This window comes from Emys orbicularis, chromosome 1 (assembly GCF_028017835.1).
Source record: "Emys orbicularis isolate rEmyOrb1 chromosome 1, rEmyOrb1.hap1, whole genome shotgun sequence".
NCBI lineage: Eukaryota > Metazoa > Chordata > Testudines > Emydidae > Emys > Emys orbicularis.
In genome coordinates this window covers 299,609,666-299,636,203 of record NC_088683.1, presented here as the reverse complement: position 1 = coordinate 299,636,203, position 26,538 = coordinate 299,609,666, and the positions used below count along the sequence as shown (strand labels likewise).

General features: G+C 36.6%; 1 protein-coding gene across 1 annotated transcript in view; it reads left to right on the top strand.

Annotated features, from left to right (window-relative positions):
- TDRD3 (tudor domain containing 3) overlaps window positions 1-26,538 on the top strand; it is a 281,940-nt gene that overhangs the window by 214,577 nt on the left and 40,825 nt on the right. The window contains exons 11-12 of the mRNA XM_065405303.1: window positions 13,928-14,775; window positions 16,851-16,976. Coding sequence (XP_065261375.1) covers window positions 13,928-14,775; window positions 16,851-16,976 — 974 coding nt within the window. The remainder of the gene's footprint in view (window positions 1-13,927; window positions 14,776-16,850; window positions 16,977-26,538) is intronic.

The following is a 26,538-nucleotide window of genomic DNA, read 5'->3' as shown; positions in this document are numbered from 1 at the left end:
ATGGGAGTTGGTTCTTTATAACATTTTTGGAGAGAAAACACTTCTTCTCTTTCTAAGATAGGAGAGGTAGTTGCTTGAACAATGCTCATAATTAATTAATTCCCCATTAATGTACGTATTCCATACTTAAATGGCTTCTTACAATATTACTTAGTTTAGCAAAATCATTAAATTCCACATTGGTGCATAAAGCATTTTACTATTTTGATAGAAATGATATTAGGAATTATGTTAGGAGCTTAGCATTTAGCTAACATATTTGTAAGTATGCATTTCACAAAGATGTTTGCCATTTCAGCATTTAAGAAATCAACAAAGGGTTTAAAACATTTCCAACTACACTTGTTTTCACACAAGCAGAGATTTTTCTTGCAAAAGGTGGGAGTTGACGGAGGCCCACCTTACCCCTTGATTTTTATGGTTTGATAAGCATCTTCAGTATTACTTCTTTTTGAAGTTTGACCAAATTGCATTAACAGTTGCAGGTTTTGGAATTAAAATGCCTATCAAGTATTCTATACAAAGCATCAATCACAATAACTAAACTTTTATAACCTTTGGATGGGCTAGCATTTACTTCATTGCTCTTCTCCTAGTGCCTAAAAACAACTACATAGAAAGGCATATGGAGACCCAGAATTCAGTCATCGAGGATTTTCAGCAAGGATCAACCTCCGCTCAATCAAGTCCAAAGAGAACAAAAAGAATGAACTTAATTCCTAAGTACCAACTTTCTAACATCTTATAATGATATAATAATAATAATAATAATAATAATAATAAAACATAATTTAATTTCTGCAACATAACAAGGCTACCATATAATCCACATACATTATCTTCACAGTTACACATGAACATAAATAAAAAAACCAAATGAAATCTAAACAGGCCAGTCCCCACAGAAACACAGCAAGAAGAAACTCAAAGTCCCCAAAAGCTTAAATTGAGTTCACCTGAGTCTCAATTACAGTCTTTGATCACCAAAATCTATACAGTCTGCTTAGCCAAAAGCACTGCAACAACATCTTCCCTCCACTTGCTGTAGAAATCTCTAGCTGGAGTCCATGCAGACTCTTCCTCCACCTCTGCTGAAATCACTCTGTTAGCTAGTCAGCTAATTAATTAATCAACCACTCAGATTAGGTATATAGATTTAAAAAACCCTGTTACAAGAAAAATACGACTTGAGAATAGCAAAATATAAATGACTCTTTCGACATCATTACATTTAAATTAGAAAAAAGGTTGGTGAATCATACTAGTTGAGAGAATTTAACTAAAATCAAATAACATTCCAAGTATACAATTAAAATAAAATATATGAGTTTTCTCTCCCAGTTTTCCCTTTCTATAGTTAACACTGCCAGGGCTTCCCTGTTGGAGTGTTAACAATATCATTAAGCTGCTGCAAAATTTTTCAGAGTTAGGGGAAAACAGCCTGCTCTCTGCTCCTGTGGCCCAGCTTCTCCCAGCACACACAGATGACATTGCCTTTTGCAAAGCAGTTGCCCTGACTATTTGCCCTTAGTGGAGCCTGAGTCCAGCTACCAGGAACCTATTGAGCATACCCAATAGTAGTAGTTTTGTAATAAAAAATAATATAAAGTGAGCACTATACACTTTATATTCTATATTGTAATTTAAATAAATATATTTGAAAATGTAGAAAAACATCCAAAATATTTATAATAAATTTAAATTGGTATTCTGTTAAGTTTTAACAGTGTGATTAAAACTGTGATTAATCACAGCTATTTTTTAATCTAGTTAATTTGTTTTGTGTTAATCACTTGAGTTAACTGTGATTAATTGACAGCCCCTAGTTCATATAATTAAATAAACAAAAACAAATATATCTGAGGTACCTTTTCCAAAGCACCATATGTATTAAAGTAATGATAAATATGCCTTATGCTTCAAGCAAGACCCAGGCAAGTATGGTGACAATTAAGTTATAAAAAAGTATTAATATGTTTTCTGCATCAGTATTGAGGTCCCTTACCTAAAACAATTGTGGTGATCCAGTCTGACTTCCTACATATTACGGACCAAAGAACCTCACCCAGTCCTTCTGTATCAATTTCATAATTTACATTTGAGCTATAGCATATCATTTAGAAACATATCCAGTGTTGAGCTAAGGGCTTGAAGTAATGGAGAATCCTCTACGTCCCAAGATAAATTGTTCCAGTGGTTAATTACAGTAAAATTTGGACCTTCATTTCTAGTCTGAATTTGTCTAGCTTAAGCTTCCAAGCACTGGAACTTATGTCTTTTTCTGCAAGAATGAAGAGCTATCTGTTGTCACAAATCAATTTCCCTTGTTAGGTACTTGTCAACTATGATCAAGTCTCCTTTTGACTTTCTCTTAGACAAGCTAAATAGATTGAGCTTCTTTACTCTCCCACTATAAGGTATGTTTTCCAGACCGTGGGCTGAGGGATGTGCTGGCCGCGGCTTCCTGCCACCCCCATTGGACTGGAGCGGCGAACCGCAGCCAGTGGGAGCCACAATCGGCTGAACCTGCCGACACAGCAGGTAAACAAACTGGCCCGGCCCGCCAGGGTGCTTACCCTGGCGAGCTGTGTGCCAGAGGTTGCCGACCCCTGATGTATCCCATATTTTGGCAGGAGGTCAAGGGTTATAAGCATTGGATTCTGTGGACTTGGGAATGGATTACGATAGCAGTGAAATGTAACAGAAAGCATTACCTGTAATTATGAACTGGAACAGGAGTACTGTAATTGGGTCTAAAAGAAAGCAGGTGACTATGTGAGTGCTAGGGGTAAAGAAATATTTCTTTCAGGGATTATTATTGATATGAAAATACAGACCACCAATAAAAACCATAGTGATGATGGTAAATTATAGTATTTTCTTAATTCTCTTACCAGTACTCTAAGTATGCATTCCTGAAGCACTCTTTTTTTTTTTTTTTTTTAAAGGATGGTCAGGCCACTAAATTATTATCTGGGAGTACATTTTCTTTCTGGGCAGATCTTCACTTTCCTTTTCCTTACATAGTGACTTGATATGTCTGTGGACAGAAAAATTGGTACAAGAGGGCTTTCCTACCCTATCTTCCTAAGCAGAAATTAGTGTCCATTAACCGTCATAAAAATATTTGATGACTAATGTGACTGATATGGCAGTTTCTTGTAATGTGTTTGGGAGATCTTAACTATATTAAGTTTATGTATCATTGTGGGCCAGGGGATTGTCTGGAAATTCCATGGAGGAGGGTAATCACAGCTACTCCAGGAATTAAGAACAGTGGGCGATGATTAAGCAAAGTCACTCAGGTTGTAACACCTCAGAGAGGTACCAGCATCTGGAGACATTTGCATGTAATGGTTCAGACTGGATTCTCCAGAGGCCAACAGACAAAGAAAGGACTTCTGGATTAATAGTCTGAGTTTAAACTGACTCAAGGCCTTCTTTCTGATCCTGCAAAAGACAGGCTCTTCTGTCCAAGTGGAGGGGTGGGGTTGAAAGGATTGACATCTGCCAGAGCCATTGTTGGAGTTGGGGTGATCTCTGGTAAGTTTATTAGCAAGCATGTAGGTTCTGTTGTTTTTAATGTTTTCTCTGTAATGCTTTTACCTCAGGAACAAATGTACTTGCATAGAAAGGACCGTGTTGTAACTTACAAGTGTGACCGTTTTGGCAGTCTGGCATGCTGAGGAACTCAGTGTAGGCAGGGAGATGTACAGCCTGGAAAACCCCAGTCAGAAAAGAAAGAGACATGGGTCTCCACCAGAGAGAGAAGATAACTGAGGAACCATAAGCCTAAAATGGTTACCCTTGCTGGACCATGAGGGGGAAATAGATATACAGTTGCCCTAAACTATGATAACTAAGTTGGAGTAAAACAAATATCACAAGGTGCCCAAAGCTTCAGTGAACTGTGAGGTGATGAAACAAGCTATTATGTTTTTTAGTATCGAGTGGAGTATCAAGTATAGCATTGATGAAAAGAAGATGATGCGAGAGAGGGCAGAGCCAGAAGGGATGAATATACAAAAAGGCAGTTTCAGTACTGTGCAAGGGAAAGATACCAAATTCATAAGACTCATCAAGGTGATTACTTTATGAGACATTTTTGGACTAGTAATTTAGTGTGATTTAAGGATTTTTGCAATCAAAAGAGGGGATGAAGATAGGTAGCTAAACTATACAGTAATTCTTAACGAAATCCCAGATGGAAATCAAAATATTTAATATTAATCTTACTGTGGAAATATCAGCTCACCATAAAATCACCTGGTAAGAACAAAATTTTCCGTTTTGCTATGATGATTTAAATATAATTAAATATGCTAACATTCTATTTCTACAATTAAATAAAATGTGTATGTATGTTCCTAGAATTTTTAATAGACCCACATTATAGAAGAGCTACTAGCTGCATTTTATATGTTGTTATATTTATATATTTTTATTATATATATTTATATATCTTATATTTATATATCTTATTATTTGCTACTCTGCATCTAACTTCTATGTAAAGTAACTGTCATTATAGTGTTTCTCAAAGGCTTTGTCTAGGTTAGGAAAATAATTTGAGGTTAGGCCAGGGTTAACTAATATGAGTTTCCTAACCCCAGGCCAATCACAACATTTTCCACAGCATACACAAGTCTATGTACCTTTCATCTTCAATTTACTTAACTGAAGTCAGATATAGGGTAGAAGGTACTGACCTTCATTTTTACACTCGAGAAAAGTTAAGGTTAGTTAATGTTCCACATCCTCAACAGCCTCATTTCCTATTCTAGACAAAGGTAAAATGTGTCATTGTTATCGTTCCGAATACATTTTCAAAATAAGGTAAAATTTTATAAATGAATTTGTGCATTTCGTTTGTCAGGGCGGAGTAGAAAAATGTAATTTAAAAAAATTGTCTCCCTGCTTCAATTCAATCCAATTAACACCTAAATGTAGGTTTTGGTATTATTGACAAAATTTATGATTTGGAGCGGGGGCAGGTACAAAGAATACCACCCTTCTCCCCACAATAACAACCAAACTTCCTGATTGCAACATCTCTATGAATCAAAAAATATTTTTTTCTTATTTGGACTTAAATACTCCAGTGCAGCATTTGCACCAAAAGCATTGCAGCATGGTACTAATACATGAAAACGAAAAAGTGAAACTGCCTACAAAACAAAAGTGAAATTGATGGCGTGATCTATTTTTATTTTCCTAAATGAGTGAAATGCAAAAGGTAATTCAGCATTATTGGTAAAAATTGAACTGGATATACTCAAAGCTTTAACACTGTACATTGGCATTGGTAGGGTAGGTAAGGATTTTTTTTTTATTTTGTTAATGTCTCTTTAATTATTTACTTTACTATACTTACTTTCATCTGTTACACTGAACCAAAATATATATAAATATATATATTTATTTATTTATTTATTACATATATATATTTCCCTCCAGTTCATATCCATTGCGTGTTACTTCAAGGTTCTAAGAGGTCAATTAATCTTTTGTAAATCTTAGTCTGCAATTACAAAATAGCAACTTCCCTTTATTTTTTGTGCCAAATGAAATACACAGATACATTTCCAATTGCTTAATTTATATTCAGAAAATTAGAAATAACATCTTTATATATTGCAAAACACCATTCCCTTAATAAAATTGATTTTATTAAATAGCACTGGCTGGTATTTCCTACTCAACAAGTTCCTGCTGATTCCTTTAAAAAAGGGAGTACGTTTTTTTCCATGTAATCTTCTTAAGGTCACAGATGTATAGAGGCCTAAAGGAGTAAAATAATTGACTGACAGTTTAAAAGGGAAATGCCAGTTGACTTCCTTAAAACTACTTGGCAGAAGATAAAAGCCTTCTGGCATGTAATTAATTTTGAAATGGAAATTTTTCCAAACCATTTTCCCAAACTTCCAGTTATAATAATAATAACCGGGCTGATGTGTCTGTGTGTGTGACAAAACAGCATGTCATCTCTATAAAGTGCCAAATTTAGTTTTGTGTTTTTGCTATCCTATGGAAATCTATTGCTTTCCTGAGAGCTTTAGTTAGTGGTTCACTGGAGAGGGCAAAAAGCAGTGGAAACAAGGGACATCCTTGTCTGCCACCTCTGCATAAAAAGAAAACCTTTGACCAGCATCCATTAGTGCTAAGTTTTTCTGTTAAGGGATGCATAGAATACTTGCACCTATTTAGTGACCAATTTACATAGCCCAAATTTATTGAAACACTATAACCTTTATGCAAATTTAACCCTATTTCAAAATTCTTCGACACTGAATGACAAGGCAGGTAGACTTCACTTATAATCTATATTTTTTCTGTATATAACTGATGATGTCAAACATTGCACAATAAATTCATTAATACCCTCTTGCTAGGTCCAGGCTATGAAGTATATTTAGTCCAATAGATGTTACTTCACTAATATATGTTTGTCCCCTGTAATTAAATGCGTTTGTAAGACTTATAGTTTTAGATTTTGATTCTCTCAATGTAACGGTATAGGGCATTTTTATAAAGGCCCCTTGTGGGTCACAGTAAATATACATAGAAAAGAAGAGCCAGTTTGTATTTTCTGTATTGAACTGAACCCTAATTCTAACAGATCCAGATTGTCAAGTTTTAGTAGCAGGGGGGATCTTCATGTACTGTTAAAGGATCTAATTATTCCATAGGCAAAGTGGAATGGGAATCCAAATAATCTTTTAAAATTATGCTCATTTCTTTGATACCGTGATAAAAACAATAACATTTTTATCTGTTTGTACCACCCCCTGTTCTGCTACTCAATAGCACTTATGTTAGAAACACATTGTTCTCCAATATGTTAGGTCAGGGGTTGGCAACCTCTGGCATGCGGCTCACCAGGGTAAGCACCCTGGCGGGTTGGGCCAGTTGTTTACCTGCCGCATCCGCAGGTTCGGCTGATCGCGGCTCCCACTGGCCGCGGATCGCCGCTGCAGGCCAGTGGGGGCTGCGGGCCGAGGGATGTGCTTACCCTGGCAAGCCGCGTGCCAGAGGTTGCCAACCTCTGTGTTAGGCCAATGTTTTCCCAACTTTGTTACCTTGCTTCTAAAGTTTGTGATGTGTGAAAAAAGGTTGTTACATGAGTTCCTCCAAGAACTTAATTTTGGACATATTTAGCTGTATCAAGTTCTAAGCATGCTGCCAAAACCATTCTACTAAAAGATTCTATTTTCTGCATCACTGTTATGCTATTCTGAATCTTTTTGCTCCTCTGTGGGATGGAGGGTAATTGCGCACCTCAGAAATGAAGTGTCTGTCTTTTAAATGAACGTTATCTTCTAGACAGGCAATTATCTTTACAGATAATTTGAATTTTAAATCATTAAAAATTCCTTCTCTTGACCTTAAAATCGATCTTGATTTTAAAAAAATGAATGGAAGCATTATCTGAAATAGTAATGTTCTGTAACTATTCCTTTAAATTGAAATCAGTAACAGGGGGAAAAAACACTTGAAGCAAGGGGAGGGATAGCTCAGTGTTGTGAGTTCAATCCTTGAGGGGCCACTTAGGGATCTGGGGCAAATCAGTACTTGGTCCTGCTAGTGAAAGCAGGGAGTTGGACTCGATGACCTTTCGGTGTCCCTTCCAGTTCTATGAGATAGGTATATCTCCATATATTTATTTATTTATAGTTTGTGGAATTATATATAATAGTGTTCCCCGGGATCAAATGAATGTCCACAGTGTAACAATTCCTGCTCTCTCATATTCCCCTACTGGAAGTAAGCTTTATCAGCCCCGTAATTATTTATACCTGCACAGCAACTCATCCATATTGAGGGGGCAGAGTCAAGACTGCCTTCTCTTTCTCCCCGCCTTCCCATTCCCTGCTCAGTTGTGTGGTAGAGAGCATGGTGGGCCCCACAGCAGCTGCTCTCCCCACCTGGCACAGACTAGTGGTATGGGTTCCCATCTGAAGGAAATAATGGGGTGCCTAATGCCCTGTTACTCCTTTCCATGGGTATTAAAGGTGGTTCAAGATTGAGCCCTTGCATTTTTATACCCATGAGCATTCTCTAAACTTTAAACAATTTGGAATTCATTACACAGTATATTTAGATGTGGGACATATTCAGATGGCTGGAAAAAGACACAGATTATACTTCTTTTAAATATAGACCCAAAGTGTAATTTTTTTATTACATGACATCCAGAACTGTGTGCTTAATATTTTTGGAGTTTTATAATATTATCCTGAAATAATTTTTATGATTACATTTGTGTGTTTATGCCCACATATATATCTGTTATACCTGATGCTGCATCATGCATCTCGGTCATCTATTAAATGGACTTGTCTGTTTGTTTTTACTTCCTCTCAAATTTTTTGGCTCTCTTAAAAATATGAATCCCTTCAAATGAAAGCAAGGGGCTGCCAAGATCCAAATGTAGTGTAGGAAGTTACAGGGCAGATCTGTGTGTGAGATACTTACACCATGCCTATGCCCTGCAACATCCCAGCTGTTTTGCTGCTGGTTACTTTGCTGTTCAGGGATTGTTAATTATATGAAGTTATATGGTGGCTTTGTAGCAGAATTGCATTATTCAAATCTAGCATGTGGCATGCTACTGATTCTTTATTGTACATTTCTTACTTTGGGTAATAAACCTTCTATATTTGTTAGTATATACTTAAGTGCCTTGCTTGCTTGTGGCCTTAAACTGCAACCCCCACCAAAATAATTTCATAATTGGCAGAAAGTTTTCAGAAAATGACAAAACAACAACAGTGTTTCCAGATACTTAAAAATTTAAATCCACAGCAAGTAAACTCAAAAAACACCTGTTTTATAAATTTAAAACATTAAATTTATAGTAATTACATCAGATACTGTTATGTAAGATACGAACAGACTATACAATAAATTAACAGTCTTCTTTTTCAGAATGACTACTTTAAAAATTATTTTGAAAATTCACCATTATAGAATTTCTGCCCATCCCTAAAACAGATACAGGAGTTGAATATAAAAATCTCCTCCAGGTTTTTATGCAGACATAAATATATGCCTCTGATGTGCCTCAAGGCAAACCGGTCTGTTTAATAGCTGACTGTCATCAGTTTAATAGGAAGTGTCCTCAAATCATGGGAAATTATGTTACCAATATGCACTCCAAATGCTCTTCAAAAACTTATTATATCCAGATTTAGTTTAATCTATCACTTACTTTGAGTGACAGTTTATACACTAAGTAATATATTATTTTCACATCAAAATAAATTGTAAATATAATGTTTTCATTTATGGAATATGAAAAATGACTGTCATTATACCAGGGTGGAGAAAAATCAATGATTGTTTTTAAAAACAAACAAAAAAAAAGGATTTTTTTAAATTGTTTAAATTATAATATGAGATTTTCTTTTTAAAAATAAAACTTTTAAAAATGAAATCTCAATTTAATATACAATATGTGTGACTGGAGTCCCAGGGGAGCCTACTGAGTTCACTCATTTAGGGTGAACTGCAAAGAATGGGGCAGACAATCCCCAAAGCTGGTGGCTATTCCAATATGTAGATTTACCAAACCAGCACAAAACAACTTCTGTAATACCTCTCTGGCTACCCAGAAGCCAACAACACAGTTCCCTTAAAGTCACCAAGCCTCAGGCCTCCACCCAGACACCCAAGTCAAATATGATGAGGATTACTGAAAATCTTATTCATCATATAAGAAAGTTCTACTAATCCCAACGGATCTGACACATTACCTCCCAGGCTAATGAATATTCCAGATCTTACCCAAATACACGCATACAGCCAATTCTTATTAACTAAACTAAAATTTATTAAAAAAGAAAAGAGAGTGTTGGTTAAAAGATCAGTATACATACAGACATGAGTACAATATTGAGGTTTAGATTCATAGCAGGGATGGTGAGCTTTGTAGTTGCAAAGAGTTCTTTCAGAATTGGTCCATAGGTTATAGTCCAAATTATATTCAGGGTGGTCCAGTTAGAACTGGGATCTCAATCTTGTGGTTTAAGCTTCCCCTGCATTGAAGCATCAAGCAGATCTGAGATGACAGGATCAGGACCCAAGGGTCTTTTATACAGTTTTCTAGCAGCCACTTGACCATACAGTCCTGGGTGAACAATAGGCTTTTGATGTAACCTTCTGTTTCCTAAACCTCACCGGTAATTAACTACATGGATTAACATAAATAATTTATCCATTAAGGAGTTTATCACAAACTTTAAAGAGACACATAGACAATGACATTACTGCACCCAACATTCATCTAAATGTTAATATCCCCCTATGATCTCTGAATTAACAGCTATAGTGACAGACAGGAACTGTCTGTTTACATGGCAAACATTTAACCAGCTATAATTAAACACATACAATTAATATCACCAATTCTCCTACAATACAGGTTTGCACTTCGAAGTTCTAGCCTGTCTAGCAGAGAATGGCCCTAATTACCATGCACATACTTTCTAACATATCTTTAATGTTTGGCTTTGGGTCATTTAGCCTGCAAGATGCTTAACCCTTTCTGGCCATGTGTTACATTTTGTATAAGGTTTGTTGCAATTATATAACAGTGGTAGCAACAATGGTTTGCATGGTTATATTTTAATTAGACAATGTCACAATATGTTGAGGTCTAAACTACTTATAATCTCTTAAAATATGTAAATAAAAAAATATGCTGACTCTATAAGCCTGTATCAAAAACTTTGAATTAAAGGCTGCTTTTCTATATAATTAAAGAATCAGGGGAAAACATCTGACTTTTCAGGTCAAGTTTTATAAATATGGCACAGTAGGTCAGCCTAAATAATTTAGGAGGCAGTCTCATTTTCAAGAGACTTACGTGTGACTAGGAACTTAAGCTCCAGTCACTTTTAGTTAGGCATATTTGAAAATTTTCCCAGGCTGACCTGAAATACTCAGTTTAATTCACTGACTATAGTTAATCCCTCATTTAATAAATCATTTAGTTGTAATTGTGAAACATGTTTAGATAAAAGAAGTTTTTGTATCCAAAACCTTTTAAGATTGTTTTGTTTAATACAAATAAAACTTATACGCGGCTTTGTGTGTTTAATTAAATTCCAGTTACCATTCTAATGAAGCTTAATACAAATCATGTGCAAAAACTTAATTATCTGGTAAATAAGGAATATATCATTCAGCATTTTCTAACATACTAAAAATGTTTGCAGTGTTGTTGTAGCTGTATTAGTCCAAGGATATAAGAGAGACAAGGTGGGTGAGATGATATATTTTATTGGACCAACTTCTCTTGGCAAAAGAGACAAGCTTTTGAGCTATACGGAGCTGAAGAAGAACTCTATGTAGTTCAAAAGCTTGTCTCTTTCACCAACAGAAGTTCATACTAAAAATATACAGTTAATAAGAACCTGAAAATATTAAGCTATATTAATTGCTTAAATAAATATATATCATTCTAGTGTTCCCTCCTAGTTAGCAAAAAGATGCACCAAATCTAGTGTAAATGCTCTATTTAGTTACAAATCAACATGTTTAATGATTATATCAGCTAGTGAGAATGCATCTTTCTTTAGAGAATAACTAAAGTACAAATGGAAAAGTTGATGACAATTAATTATTTAAATTTAGGCCTTCCACTTGGTGATTTAAATCATTAATTAAATCACTGATTTAAATAGGCTTGATTTAGATCAATGTACCCCACATTAAGCCCTTGATAACCCCTAAAGGAATTGCACGTATTCTGGACTGCTTGCGTATGTCTACACTGCAGTTAGACACCCAGGGCTGGCGTGTGTCAGCTGACTCAGGCTCACGGGGCTCAGACTGCAGGTTAAACTCCACTGTAGACATCCAGGCTTGGGCTGCAGCCTCAGCTCTAGGACCCTGCAAGGTGGGAGGGTCTCAGAGCTCAGCATAGGCACCAGGTTCCACTGACACCTATGGCTACATGGTACAATGTGTTAACTTGAGACCGAATTCTAACTTGAGGTACACAGCTGCAACTCCCGTTAACTTTGGTTGCAAATGAGTATACTGAGGACAGAATTTGCGTTTACTTTTTACAATTATTCTGTACTGCTGTATCTCAAAATGAACAGTGTGAATAGCTCTATTAAACTTGAAAAGACTACTTGAGAAGGAAGAATGGTCTTAAAACTTGCTAAAAAGTGCTGCTAATAAAAATGCTTTATACCCTTTTCATAAGACTAAGTAAAAAAGTTGACATTAGAGGTTTTCAAGAACCCAATTCCCAGTGAAAGTCCTGTTTTTCGTAAATAGTTTTATTGGACTAAGTGACGTACATCTGACTATAAAATAACATAAGCAGTGGTTCCAAATTTTTATACTCAGTTTGCTCCTTTTGATCATTTTCTGCAGGGACATGTGCAATGAATTGTGATTAATATCCACTAAATAATTGGCCAGAAAAAAACAGGATACCCTGAAGGATAATATATTTACTTACACAATGTGTTTTTGTAATGTTCTGTGTAATTTGACTTACAATTATAATTCTCAACTATTAGCTGCTAGTACTTGGTATAGACTTGATTCAGCAAGGTAATAAGCATGTGTTAACTTTAAACACATGAGTAGTCCCACTGAAGTCAGTGGGGCCATTGATATGCTTACTTCCCTTGCTGACTCAAGGTCTATTTTGGCACTTCTCTGGTAATGTCATTTTATTTTTTATTTTTTTTATTTGTATGGCTCTTTCCTTATTTGTACATGTCTGTTTATAAATATTTTTTCTCACATAATTTCATTGCTATTTTCCAATTTATTCTGTTAAATGTTATTCCAAAATTACATAGAAGAATATTTTTGCAAATGTAAAGCCAACATGAAAGATCGCTATTAAAAACATACTGAAAGCACGAAATGCACCTTATTTTCAAATGTTTTCCAGCAAAAGTGACCCAGGAATGGTATTGCTGTCTTGTTGGAATCTTCCTGCCATGTTTGTGAATTGGGGGTAGAGAACAGACAAGATTAAATATTGAAAAGATGGCATAAGCAGATAAAAGCTTTAGTATTACCTCGTAGTCTCTGAGGCTTGTAAACTTTCTAGTTAGCTCACTGACTTTTTCATAAGAAGGTCTCCCTGGTACGTCCCATTTAAAGGTTTTAGTTACTATCCATTTTTCATATACTGTACCTGTGCCCATTTGCTGCCAAAGAGAAGAGGTTAAGAGAAGATGGTGACCCTAGCCTCTGTTTGCCGGAAGCTGGGAATGAGTGACAGGGAATGGATCACTTGATGATTACCTGTTCTGTTCATTCCCTCTGGAGCACCTGACATTGGCCACTGTCGGAAGACAGGATACTGGGCTAGATGGACCTTTAGGCTGACCCAGTATGGCCATTCTTACGTTCTCAAACTCACCTTGTTGTATCTAGAGTATGTCTGAGATCATCTACATCGTGCTCTGAATTTGGAAGCCTTAATTTAAATTAGAAATCTTCTGTTTTTTTCTTTGAGTTCTCCCCTTCCTTTTCTCCACGCTGGAAGCTTTATTCCCCTCCCCTCCCCCCCTTAAAGTGGCAGTTGTTCAAGCAAGTTGCCTTTGGGGAAAAATGAGTAGCTTCCTGCAGATCTCTTACCCACACTTTCATGTGAGTAGGTGTTTTGATGGAAGTACCACAGAGTATGGTACATATTTCCCCCTGGCTTTGGTAATGATAATCTCAAGTTCAAACCTAGTTCTGTCCCTGTTAAACATGGTGTACTATTCCATTGCCACACCACATGGGTGAACGCCACTTGTTTTTCTAAACTAATCATAGAACTGCTGTACTTTTCGGTGTCTGACATGTTATTTCTTAAAACTCATTCTTTGTATTTGAAGTAAATTGTTTGTGCTACAAATTAATTGTGCCAGTAATTGAAACACTGTGTTCTTTTTCTTTGTAGAACCAAAATCACAGTCTCATCCACAGCATCAAGTACAACACAGAGTACTCAATATAGAGCAGAATGGCATAAAAGACTACAACCATCCAAGACATCTTTCTCGAAATGATACTAGACAGCCAAGAAATGAGAAACCCCCTCGTTTTCAAAGGGACATTCAGAATTCAAGACAGGTTTTGGAAGGTAGTGGCTTACCAAGAAACAGAGGTCCTGAAAAACACAGCACTTTAGGACCAGAGCAATGGACTGAGGATAAAAATAAGTGTGATAGACCTTATCCAAGGAATGATAGGCTAAAGGATATTGGTTATCCTGCAGCCACTCACCAGAGTGATGTTTCTTTTAAAAAGAGGGATAATGCTATGCAAAACAGACTAGGAAAAGGGGCTGCATTCATGGAATTGAGAGAGAATTCCAGTGTTCAAGATACCATAGATGATAATAATCAGAAACGAGGAAAAAAGGAAAACCAAATACATAATCCTGACAATTTTTATGACAGGAAAACACGAACAATAAGTAATGAAACGTTCAGTTTAAAAAATGAGCAACATTTTGGTATGAATATTGACTACCAGAATCCTATTAGAACTGATAGTTTTAATGCTTTATCAAATGGAGATACTGAATATCCACAGAAAGGAAGACGAGTAGGACCTATTAAGTCACCAGGACCCAATGTTGTTCCACCATTTGAAGACAAAATGTTGTATTATAACGCTGGTCCCAAAAGGAGATCTGGGCCCATCAAACCAGAAAAAATATTGGAACCATCTATTCCTGTGGAGTATGGTAAAAGCTGGAGGCCAAGGGATGAATGTTTTGCTCTTTATTGGGAAGACAACAAGGTATGCCCCAGTCAAGTAGGAAAAACTGTAAATTGTATCTTTAAAAACAAAAGGGATGGTGGCTTTAATGTGCTGCCACAAAGAGAGAGTGTGTGTGTGTGTGTGTGTGTGTGTGTGTGTGTGTGATTTCTTACTTGAGCTAGTATCTTGTTACCTAGGGCTGCACACATGAGGTACATGGTGTACTAAGTCTCAGGGAAGGGGAACTGAATTCCTTGCTCTCCAGAGTGATCTTTATGGTGATCGGATGACATTTTTGGTAGTAGGAGCAGCAGCCTGCAGCCCTTCTTGATATAGGTGAAGATCACATTGATCGGGGAAAGTGTGCACCTCCCATGATGCCCGATGCCCATCATCTTGGGGAAAGGAAACTTTATGAAGATTCTCCCTACTGTTTGACTTTTTTACATCACTAGGAGATTGTTTATTAGCTGAAATATTTCTAGAATGGGTTAATTATTTGTGTCCATGTTAAAAAGCCAACAATTTTGTTGTCTTGACTTTAAAAGTATAAATATTCCCTTGTTTCATTTGAACTTTTTAATGTTTCCAATGCCTACTAATTATTATTATTATGAGAAGAAATTTTCTTTTCTTTTCTCATTGTTACGGCCATTTTACATTATTTTTTTCCCAATTGTTGATCTCAAGAGCTATTGCCATCCATCTTTTTTGTTTTTTTAATCCCCCCTCCCCTGAGTTTTTTGATAATCTGAAAAGAAAAACTACATTCTTGTATGTGTTTTTTAATGCGTTTTTTCATTGTTGATCTAACAGCTAATATTTCTAATGATTTCATGTGTCTATTTTTTTTATCAGGTGTGATTTGTATTATTTTAATATTTTAAGCAGTCATTCTGCTTTATAAATGTTCAGAGTGGGAAGTGGCCAGAGCAGTTTTGGAAACGTGTACAATGTGATTTTTTTCTTTTAAATAAAGGAGCAACTAAGGTTTTTTATTTTTAATCTGCCTCTTTGGCTTATATGACTCAAATGGTCAGATGTTCATACATACATGTTTTCAGTCATGAAGACAGGTTAATATAGGGGGTTGCATGTTTCAGATATGTGTGCATATTTGGAACTGGTTCATATGCATCATGTACACTGATTATGGATGGAATTTTTTGAGAAAAATAATGTAATTATTGTGTGATGCTTGAATTGCTGGGTTGTGGATAGTTAGGAACTTGCAAAATGTGCTAAGCAAGAACATTAATTTATTGCTTGTTATTGATGTAGTGTATCTTGGTGAAAATTAGCTACAAGAAATGTATTGATGCAGCAGATATTTGTGGACTGGTGTGTGCCTGTGCTATCTCCAATGGTTGTTTGGAAAGATCCTGTAGCCAGGTAGTCAAGTGCAGTGGTGATTGTAATTACTATAGGAAACAATGATTTCTTCATGTTCAACTCTATAAAGAGTGATAGGATATCCTCCAAAGATTTGTTTCAGTCTGGAGGTTATCTGAAGATAGACGCTTGATAGGGAGGATTAATTTAAGTGAACTGATTTGAACGTATTTCAGCTTAGTTCTGTTTGGAAGAAGGCTGAGGTTAGTTTGGCTCACCGCTGCTCTAAATCCCCTTTAAGATCCTTTCAGAAATGAAATAAAAGTGTATTTGTCCTTCTTGCTTTGTTAGAGTTAGAAAAGTGAATCCCTACTCTCCTTCTATAAATCCTTCTAGAAAGGTAAAATAGTTGTCATCTTCATACCACTTTTCTGTCTCTGCATTTTAAACCCTAAATCACTTAGGTATTCTGTTGGTCTAGAAATGCTCACACATTTTTGGTAATAACCTGTGTTCTGAGTAAAAATTCCAAATGAATTGCTAAATCTTAGCTCTGTCCACTCACTATCTTTTTTCTATTATGTAAAAATGTCTAGATAATGATGGACACGTAAATTTGCATTTGGTTTGAAACTGACATGAGTTTCTAATATATGCATATTTGGTACAAACATTTTTTGAAAATTTAATAAATTGTTTAAAATATAATCTTTTAAAATGTTATTGATTTTCTTGCAATATTTAATCCAGTGTTTTATGACCCTTTGAAATTTCTCTTTAAGTTTTACCGGGCAGAAATTGAAGCTCTTCATTCTTCTGGAACAACTGCAGTTGTTAAATTCTGTGATTATGGAAACTATGAAGAGGTGCTACTAAGCAACATCAGGCCCATTCACGCAGAGGCATGGGTATGTGATAACAAATTGTATACAAAGATATAAACTACATTTTTCTATAAAATATGTAGCTTTAAACAGATGAGTCCTGCAAAGGGTGTAAATGTAAAAGCACTGTGTGGAAAAATACTTTAAAACTGAATAGATCTGCCTTAGTTATTTAAATAAACACCCCTAGATAATAGAAAAGAATCCTGTGGTATTATTTTTCATGTATAATAAAATTAAATTGTATTGATTTGAAAACGAATAACATTATTTTCTTGTTAGAGAAACAGTGATTTGTATATGCAAAATGGGCATTTTATGTATATTTTATTCTCTCTCAAGTTTGTGTTTACTCTATATATGGAATACCAAGTGATTGTCAAAATAAGATTTCTGATTCACTAACATGGCTATTGTGTTTTATTACATGTAAAGATTAGGAAAAGAGCCTTTCAAATATACAAATATATTCCAAACGTTTTTATTATGTGTATATGTATAGGTAAAAAAATACAGATTTGTTTGTATCATTATTTTTCTTTTTTTGTTTTTTTGTTTCACTTATTTCTTCTTTGCCAAATATCATGCCAAAACTGTGATTACAGAGATTCGCTTAGAACGTATTGGCCTTATAGCATCTAATTTGTAAAAGGCTTTGGGAAATATACAATGCTACATTTGGGTAAAAAAAAGAGAGAAAAAAGGAGTAAAGAGTCATTTGTTCTTACTAAGGTTTTTATTTATTCTCTGACTAGATGTACAAAAGTTATTCTTCACTACCTATGTAACTAATTTCTTTTCTTATTATTGGGGGTGTCTGTGTCACCCCAAGAGATCTTAACTGTCATTAGTGTTTTTAATGGTCCTTACTTCCTAGACACTTCCTAATAGGCATGTTAGTATCCTGGAGACAGAATAGTCACCCAGTGTTCACTGCCAGCTGTCTTTCATCTTGAGTTGTTACCTCTCGTTCTGTGGACCTCCCTTGTGGATTTTTTGTTTTTGTTTTGTTTGGCAACCCTACAGGAAATCTGAAACGTTTTCTAGTTTCTACATTAATATTCCTATGAAGTCTCAATATCTTATTTCCACTGGTCGAACTGCTACTTACCACCACTTGGGACACAGTTGTTTCCCAACTCTTGACATTTCAAAATCTTTCACTTGTAGGGTACCTCATTCCTTTCTCCCATCTTCTCTCTGAGTGTCACCACAAGCTAATAGTTGGTCTCAAAGTGCTTATGGAGAAACCCTGAGATTTCACTATTTTGCTGCTCAGATATCCTTGCAGCTCTGAGTTTCTTGCACAAGAAAGCTATTTGCACTTTGTGCTTTACTTTTGTGTCCTGTTGCTAGATCTAATTCTCATTTTAAATACATGCCTCTTCAACTTCTCAACGCTTATTGGAATCTTGTTCTAATGGTAGTAGATATCTTATAAGTTATTTTGTGATTTCTCTCTCTCTCAGGTTTTACATATTAACCAATGTAAGAGTGACTTAGGCTACATATACGGCAATGCAAAGTAAAGTTCTAATGCCTTGTGGTTCACCATAAGATTTGAGACTTTCTGGGACTTGGTTAATATGATCCAGCTTTTGCCTTCTCCAAATTGACCGCAGGGATTCCTTTTCTTCAACCATTTTCTATTGTCAACTAGAGTGGCTATGTTCCATCCTTTAGAGGGATTCTCTGTGTTTGACTCTAGTCTTTCCACGTAATACTGGTCCTTGATACTCTGTATTGAAGATGTGCTGTTATGTGCTACATACAGGCATCTTCTTTGTCCCATAATTCAACTCTGGTTCTGTAATAATGCTTGGTTCCCCACATAGTATTTAAAAGCATCCTTTGAAGCAAGGGTCAGTGCTGATAGGAGGAGCTTTAATGATTTGACTCTATAGTCTATGCTGCAATAAGACCACAAGGCATATTCAATCTATTTTTCAGATTCCTTGTCACTGTTTTCTCCAAAACACTTTTTTGGTGCTTAGAAACTGAATCACACCCAAAATTTCTCAACATACATCTAAATAGAGAAAGTACTCTGCAGGAGGAGGATGCAAAAATGTTATGTCAGTCAGCAGCAAAGTAGGAACCACTGAACTGAAGGCATATGAAAATCCAGTTTAACCACTGTGTTATTCTGTTTCTTTTGGCTGATCTCCTGTGTGACCACCCAAATGATGCTGAGATACTGCTGATATCCTGCTTTCCCCATTAGCATAACTATCAAACTGCTTATTGTAGAAGTGTGGTGATTCTTGGTGTTATCAATCAGAAAAAGATTTTTCATTGTCAGTATAGATTTAGGACTGGACTGCTTTAGTGAAAGAATCTTCTCTCTTTGCTGGGATGTAGACTAGATCCCATCTGCCTGATAATTCTGGGATCCCCTTTAATTTCCGCCTCATCTGAGGAAGTTAATGCAAGATGATCTGAAGGTTCCTAGAGCTATACTTTACATGTGGAAATCTATTGCTGCAGAGTGATAGTCCTGTTGTAGCGTTCTTCCATTATCTCATTTTCTTTGGATCCTGGTATGTTTCTTTTAAAAACCTCTCTGACAGCTAACATGCTGATTGCTACCAAACCATTGGCATTAGTATACCAAATGTTACAGATCTAACTCTGATAGGTTACACAAGGTAAATAAAAGGGCTACTGAGTATTTTTTTTAAAGACCCCATTAACAACTAGCATTGTACTTGTCATGCAAAAATAATAAATCTTTATAGTTTTGCTTAGTTCTTGTAATATATGTATAAAAGCCCTGCAATCTGACTGTTTTAATAAAAATATATATATATTTTACTTTACATTATTTAAAAATTCTCTTAGTGTTCATCTCCTACACACGGTTTTGAAAATGTACCCTGGTTTTCCCTAAATGTAGCAGTGATCACTTAATGAAAATGTTATATTCCTGACAAAAAACACACCAAAAAAAGCCTTTGTAGAAATAACAATTGCTTGTTTTTCTATTAAAAGATGTAAAGTTATACTAGTAAACTGAAAAGCATGAAATGTTAAGGGGCTTCATGACTAAATTAATAGTCTGTTGTGTGGAAAAATAAAATAAAGTAAAGATAATACTTTAAACCTAAAGTGTTAATTTTTTCCTCTAAGTTTTAGGATTATTTTTTCTTATTAATTACTACTGGTTTTCTTTCTAGCATAAGTGTTTACTTGGTCACTTCACTATGAAGATCATTTATTTATGTTCTCCTTTTCCTTCCTGTCATCCCTAGGTAATAATCTGGTAGGGTTTGCTCCTGGCTCTACAGATAGTGTTTTAGCTTGTGGTTATAATTGCTTTTTTCCTGTAATGTAAAGAAAGGCAACACTTTGTCTTCCCCTACCTCCACACATGGTAATCTCATTCTGGTGCTTCTAGAGTCCAACTAGGATTAGGTTCATGGGAACTTTTCTCCATGCCTCTTTATTTTATAATCACTATTATTTAAATAAAGTCTATAGTTTGTTTGTTGTTAGTCTCTTCTTCCTGAATCCCACCGTACAATTCTGCATGGAGAGCAGTATGTCTCCCCTCACCATGAAGCAAGGAGGTAAAGAACTGTCAATCAAGATAAGTATAATGATGCTTTCTACACATTCTGTTGCTTTGTGAGGCATGGAATCCATTCATCACGTAATTTCTTGTTTTGGACTATCCAATATGGGAAGGTTGCGGAAGAGAAAGGAAAAGAGAAAGGAGTCTAAGGCTCCAGCTGCATTATTCTTGCTAGCATAAGTACTTCTTTTGGGGCAGGGTAGCAATCTTAATTCCAGGTGGTCTTGCTTTCAGCTTTCTGTCTCCTTCCTCACAGACCTGTAGGCGCTTTAAAAGTTCTGACCCTTTCTTAAAGCAGGCTGTATCTTTGGCCCTCTCCCACAACAGTTTCTAGTGCCGGGTAAGTAAAAAAAAAACGTAGGGCCCTTCTCCAGCAACGTTCCTCGGTTAGAGTAATGCACCGGGCAGGGCTTTCAGCTGCCTCTTCTACCTACACTCAATCATGCAGTTCTGTCTTGGCTGGAGAAAACTTTAGCTGCAGCTTCTGAAAATCAGTCTTTCTGGGGCTCAGGGCAACTCCACCTCTTCTCCGACTCCCCCTCCCCCAAGATCTTCATTTATAGCAACTATGGATTCCTTGAAGGATCTGATTTTCTCTTTGTGTTCTAACGTATCTAATGCCTTAGCATCACACCACACTGCTTTCACAGCTTACATTTAGGCAGCAAGCCTGCCTGTTATGAATATTTAGGCAGGCAAAATGAATATGACTGAGACAACTTTGTTATTCTTTTATCTAACTATTGATGACTTCTTGCTTATCATCTTGTTTGTCTAGCCTCCTAAAAATGAGGCAGCCAAGTAAGGTTCTTCTAACATAGTGTTTCTCAAACTGGGGGTCTCGACCCAAAAGGGGGTCACAAGACTGTTATAGGGGAGTCATGAAAGCGGTGGCTGCTGGCCAGGTGCCCAGCTCTGAAGGCAGAGTTGCCGCCAGCAGCAGTGCAGAAGTAAGGGTGGCATGATATGGAGGTGGGTCGTCACAGTCTGAAATATTTTCAAAGGTGGTCCCAGCAAAAAAAGTTTGAGGACCCCTAACAATCTAATATAATAATCCCAAGATTGTCTTAGGAGAACTACCCATGTCTAGCTGCATCCATTAGAAACACAAAATTCTTCTTTTTATATCTGCTTCAGATAGGCTTCAAGAACTTTGGCTCTTTGACCATTAGGAAAACCTCCTGGTTGATAGTTGGATTCACTATGTGTTGAATAAATGACTGAGGATTCCCTTATGCAGGATTTCCTACTACCTCCCCTCTTCCCCTCCCCACCCCCCAAGCACTCTCACATAGTTTTGATCTGGAAGGCTACCATTGCAGATTCTATCTCCCATAAAGGGTCTCGTGGTCATGGTCTCTCTACTCCCATGAAAACACTAGGTTTGGGTTTTTGTGGATATGTGTCTTCAAAATCCCATTTTCCCATTATGATGGTTTAGTTTCCTTTCTCGGCTCAGTTAAACTAAAACAAGACTTTGCTGTGGGTCTCTGAGTTTCTTGATTCTTTCCCCCTTCTTGTGAGGGAACTCTTTGACAGAAAGAAAACAACAAGGAGTCTTAGATTCCTGTTACTTCTTCCAAAGGACGTCATTCATGTGTTGGTCATCTGTTCCTTTTACATAGGAAGTCCTCTCGTTTTGAGTGGTTTCCTATACTTCTGAGAGTGTGTTTTCCTTTCCTCCATTATTTTCTAACAGACATGACTTAGGGTACATCTACATGATAGCTGGGAACATGCTTTCCAGCTCAGGTAGACATATGTGCTAGCTTTGCTTGCATTAGCATGCTTAAAAAATAGCAGTGTAACCAAGAGATGGCTTGGACTAGGTTTGTATGCAGGTGGTTACCCCGGCTACACTGCTATTTTTAGTGTGCTAGCTTAAAAAGAAGTAGTGTGTGTTTATCTACCCACGCTGGGAAGCACACTCTCAGCTGCAGTGTAGACATACCTGTACAGACTCAAGCGGTACGGAAAGCAGCTCTTGAGGTTCACCTGGATTAGGAGTCAATGAGGATTTCTCATCTTGGTACATGTAGGCTGTACAATTCTACATGTTTCTCTCTAACTCAAGGTTGGCAAATGCTTGTCAAGCAGACCATTGTAGGCCATTTTCCAATCTTACACTCAGGCATTTCTCATTCATCCAACCTGTGTAATATCACTACTTGTTACTACAGATCACATCCCTTTCCCAGTTTTGTGGTTGCTCAGAAGTGTTAAACACCTTTTACCATCTAAAGGATAAACTCCCACTCTTTTAACCTTTCAGATATTCTTTAACTGAAACTAATCAAAGTCAATGGTTTAGGTATCCAGTATGATGATTTTCTCATGTTGGGGACAGAGTAATTTTTTTGGTACAGTCCTTAAGTTTTTTTTTAATTGTAAAAGAGACTATTTTTCTGCCTCCCACTTCCTCAAAAAAATAAATCTTCCAGGCCTGTCAGAGCATAACGCGACTAAGCTGTTCTGACTTCTGTTTTACAGTCCTCTTGTCATCTAAAAGGAGACCTTTAGTTTCTCTTTTTATGGGACTTTACAAACTCTTGTGTTTAGCTCCCTTAGTCCAATAAGATGATGAAAAATCTAATTTCTTATAGAGAAAGCATTCTCTGTGCTGAAGTGAATTTGGTCAGTACATATGCCGGTTACAGAAAGAGATAGACACACCTCTTGGGTAGGTATTGTTTCACCACATCTGCTCTCTGTCTGGAAGCATATGATGGGGAAGAGACAATGGTTGACAAAAAATTACTGATTGAGTAATTGAAACAATCTCCTTTCTCTATTTTGCTTCCCAACCTCTTTTTTCCCATTAATTTTGGAAGTCTGATTGGCTGCCCTTAAAGGATTAGCTCTGGAATTTCATGAACTAATAAGGAAGTGAGAGGACTCGAAGAATTATCCCTACCTTGATTGATGGTTTCTTGCTCTCTGATGAGAGGAGATGTACATGTTGTGTTGGGTGGTAGTGTGGAGAAGAAATTATGACAAACCCTATTCTTAGTAAATAATTGTATTCTGTTTTTTATTCTTTCCTACTACATACAGTACATATTCAGTAGATACAGAAGGTGAAGGTTTAGTGTCTCATCCTTGGACGGTCACACCGAATGCCCTGATAATTTGGGTTTTCTTCATTAGTTGGCATTCTGTAGGCATTATCAGGTTCCCTCTGAGAAAATACTTTAAAAAAAATTAATTGCAATTGACTGTGAAATGGATTGGTGGCAGAAAAGCAATCTGGCTCCCTGCCTTGGTAGTGATAAGTCATGTAGAATATTTTTTTCCCCCATTGAGTCCTCCAAAACATAGCAAAAATACTAAGACAATTAGTAAAAACTTACTAAGAGTACTGTGTTTCCTGCCTCTGTTGTTCAGGCAAACCATTTTTTGTTCTCAATTGATAGTTTATTTCATGTCCCAAGGAAGGCTTTTACAGTTTGGAGAATTAACTGGTAGTAGACTTCTGAATTTGGACATTTCTGTTTACAGCTATAGGAGAATAGTGATAGTTTAACAATCAGTGCTGCTCAGGAAACTTATGAGATCTATAATATTTCCTACAAATTAATCTGCTTTTATGTCCTGTGAAGATGGTATACCCATATTTTCAAAACTTGTATTGGAGAGGTATTTATCTGTTTGAGCCTTACACAAAAGTAATGTCTACACTTTAAAAATTGCCATATTTAAGCATGGCTGTTAGGCAAATTTAGGGAACAACTAACCACTTAACTTAATTCCTCTTCTAGCTCTGATCTGTTGTGTTGCATAATGAGATAGAATCATAGAATATCAGGGTTGGAAGGGACCTCAGGAGGTCATCTAGTCCAACCCCCTGCTCAAAGCAGGACCAATTCCCAACTAAATCATCCCAGCCAGGGCTTTGTCAAGCCTGACCTTAAAAACCTCTAAGATGAATACATATGGCTAATTTTGCATGTGTGTTCTTCCCAAGTATGCAGTGTTGTTATGTCAGTCCCAGGATATTAGAGAGACAAGGTGGGTGAGGTAATATCTTTTATTGGACTGATTTCTATTGGTGAGAGACAAGTGGCATTTACAAGGGAGCTGAGGTGGGAGAGGCCAGTTTTCGTTTTTAGCCTCAAGCTTTGAAGTGAGCCAATGTGGAGAGAATTGTAAAATTTAGGTCAGACTATATCATTAGTTATCCCCTGTGGAACAAACAACTAAAAAATGGTTTTGGCATTTCAGTTGCCAAAATATTTACACAACTATATTTTCTTATCATAGTTTTGAGACCCAGTTAGGCCTTACACAAACTAACTTAGGGTATGTCTACACTACCGCGGTAGTTCGACGGCTGGCAATCGAAGTTCCGGGTTCGATTTATCGCGTCTGGTGTGGACGCGATAAATCGAACCAGGAAGCGCTCGCCGTCGACTGCGGTACTCCAGCTAGACGAGAGGAGTACCGCAGAGTCGACGGGGGAGCCTGCCTGCCGCGTGTGGACCGCGTCTGAACCGCGGTAAGTTCGAAGTAAGGTATGTCGAATTCAGCTACGTTATTCACGTAGCTGAATTTGCGTACCTTACTTCGACTTGGGGGGTAAGTGTAGACCAAGCCTTAGTGTCTTTTCCCTTGTAGCCAGCACTAAAGTTAGTAAAGTTAATCAAAACATTGTTTCAATATGAGAAATTCTGAAGCTTTTCAATAAACTGGAATTAGGGGGAAAGTCTTCCTTTGTCTTTATACTGGGTTTTATTTAAATAGTTATATAATCTAGAATGTTCTTTGTTTACCAATAATAATAAAAAAAAAATGCAATAGTTGGTATTAAAAAGTTAACAATTGACAGTAGTTATCACAGTTTGGCATTGGAGATATCACAGTATTTCCTAATATTCAGAAATAAGATTTGGCTTGTGGTATCTCAGATACTCTTGTGGAGTGACTGTTGGCAAATGTTGGCCTTTTTAATGTCAAACTCTATAAGTGAATCGGTAGGTCTTAACAAGTGCCAGATTGACACCCCTGTAGACTGAAGTCTTGTATCTAGGTTCTTAGATAATCTCCATCAATACATTTTATATTATATGTACTATTATTATTATGTATTACCAGAGAGCCCATTTCCCTAGTCATGTACCAGTACATCATTGAGCTAGTTGCTGTACAAATACAGAACAAAATCCCTTGTGTAGATCTAAGACAAGTAAGAAATGAAAAAAGAAATGGAAAAAAGAACTATGTTCATTGTTGAACAAGTGATTTAAGCCAATTTACAATCTGACAGATAATTATTTCCTTCTCTCTTTAGGGAATTTGCATAGGTAATTCAGAAAAAATAAAATTTAAAAAGAACCACTGAGTTAAATGCAATCTCGATGAGACTCTAAAAGTCAAAATATTACCCTTCTGGTTAAATACCTCACTACTGTTATTGCACATCTAAGGGCTTGTCTTCACTGCTGTGCTAAATCAGCACCGATGCAGCTGGTCTGCTGAAGACGCGATAAGTCTATTGGAAGAGCATTTTCCCGTCGACATAATCAATCCACCTCAATGAGAGGCAGAAGCTATGTCAACGGGAGAGCATCTCCCACCAACATAGCATGGTGTAGACACCGCGTTGTCAGTGTAAGTTACGTTGCTCAGCTAATTGAGTTTTTTACACCCCTGAGCCACATAACTGACATCGACTTAAGCAGTTGTGTAGACAAGGCCCTAGCTATACAACCATTTTTGTCGTAGAGGACCTGAGTAATTTGGTGATTGGAGTACTTCATGCAAATATGTTCTCAATATAACCAACTACTGTAATATATAACTCCTTGCAGAAACTGAAGTTTTCTTTAAATTTACAGACATCCCAACTTTCATAAGTAACAGGATATAATACTTACAAGGAGTCAGATGATTCAAATCTTCCAATTTATCCTCATTGTTGGACTCCATATGAGTCGTCTTTGAGAATCCATATCATATTCAGTGGGGTATTGGATACTTACACTCCACCTGGGAGATATGGAAAATAAGTAAAAC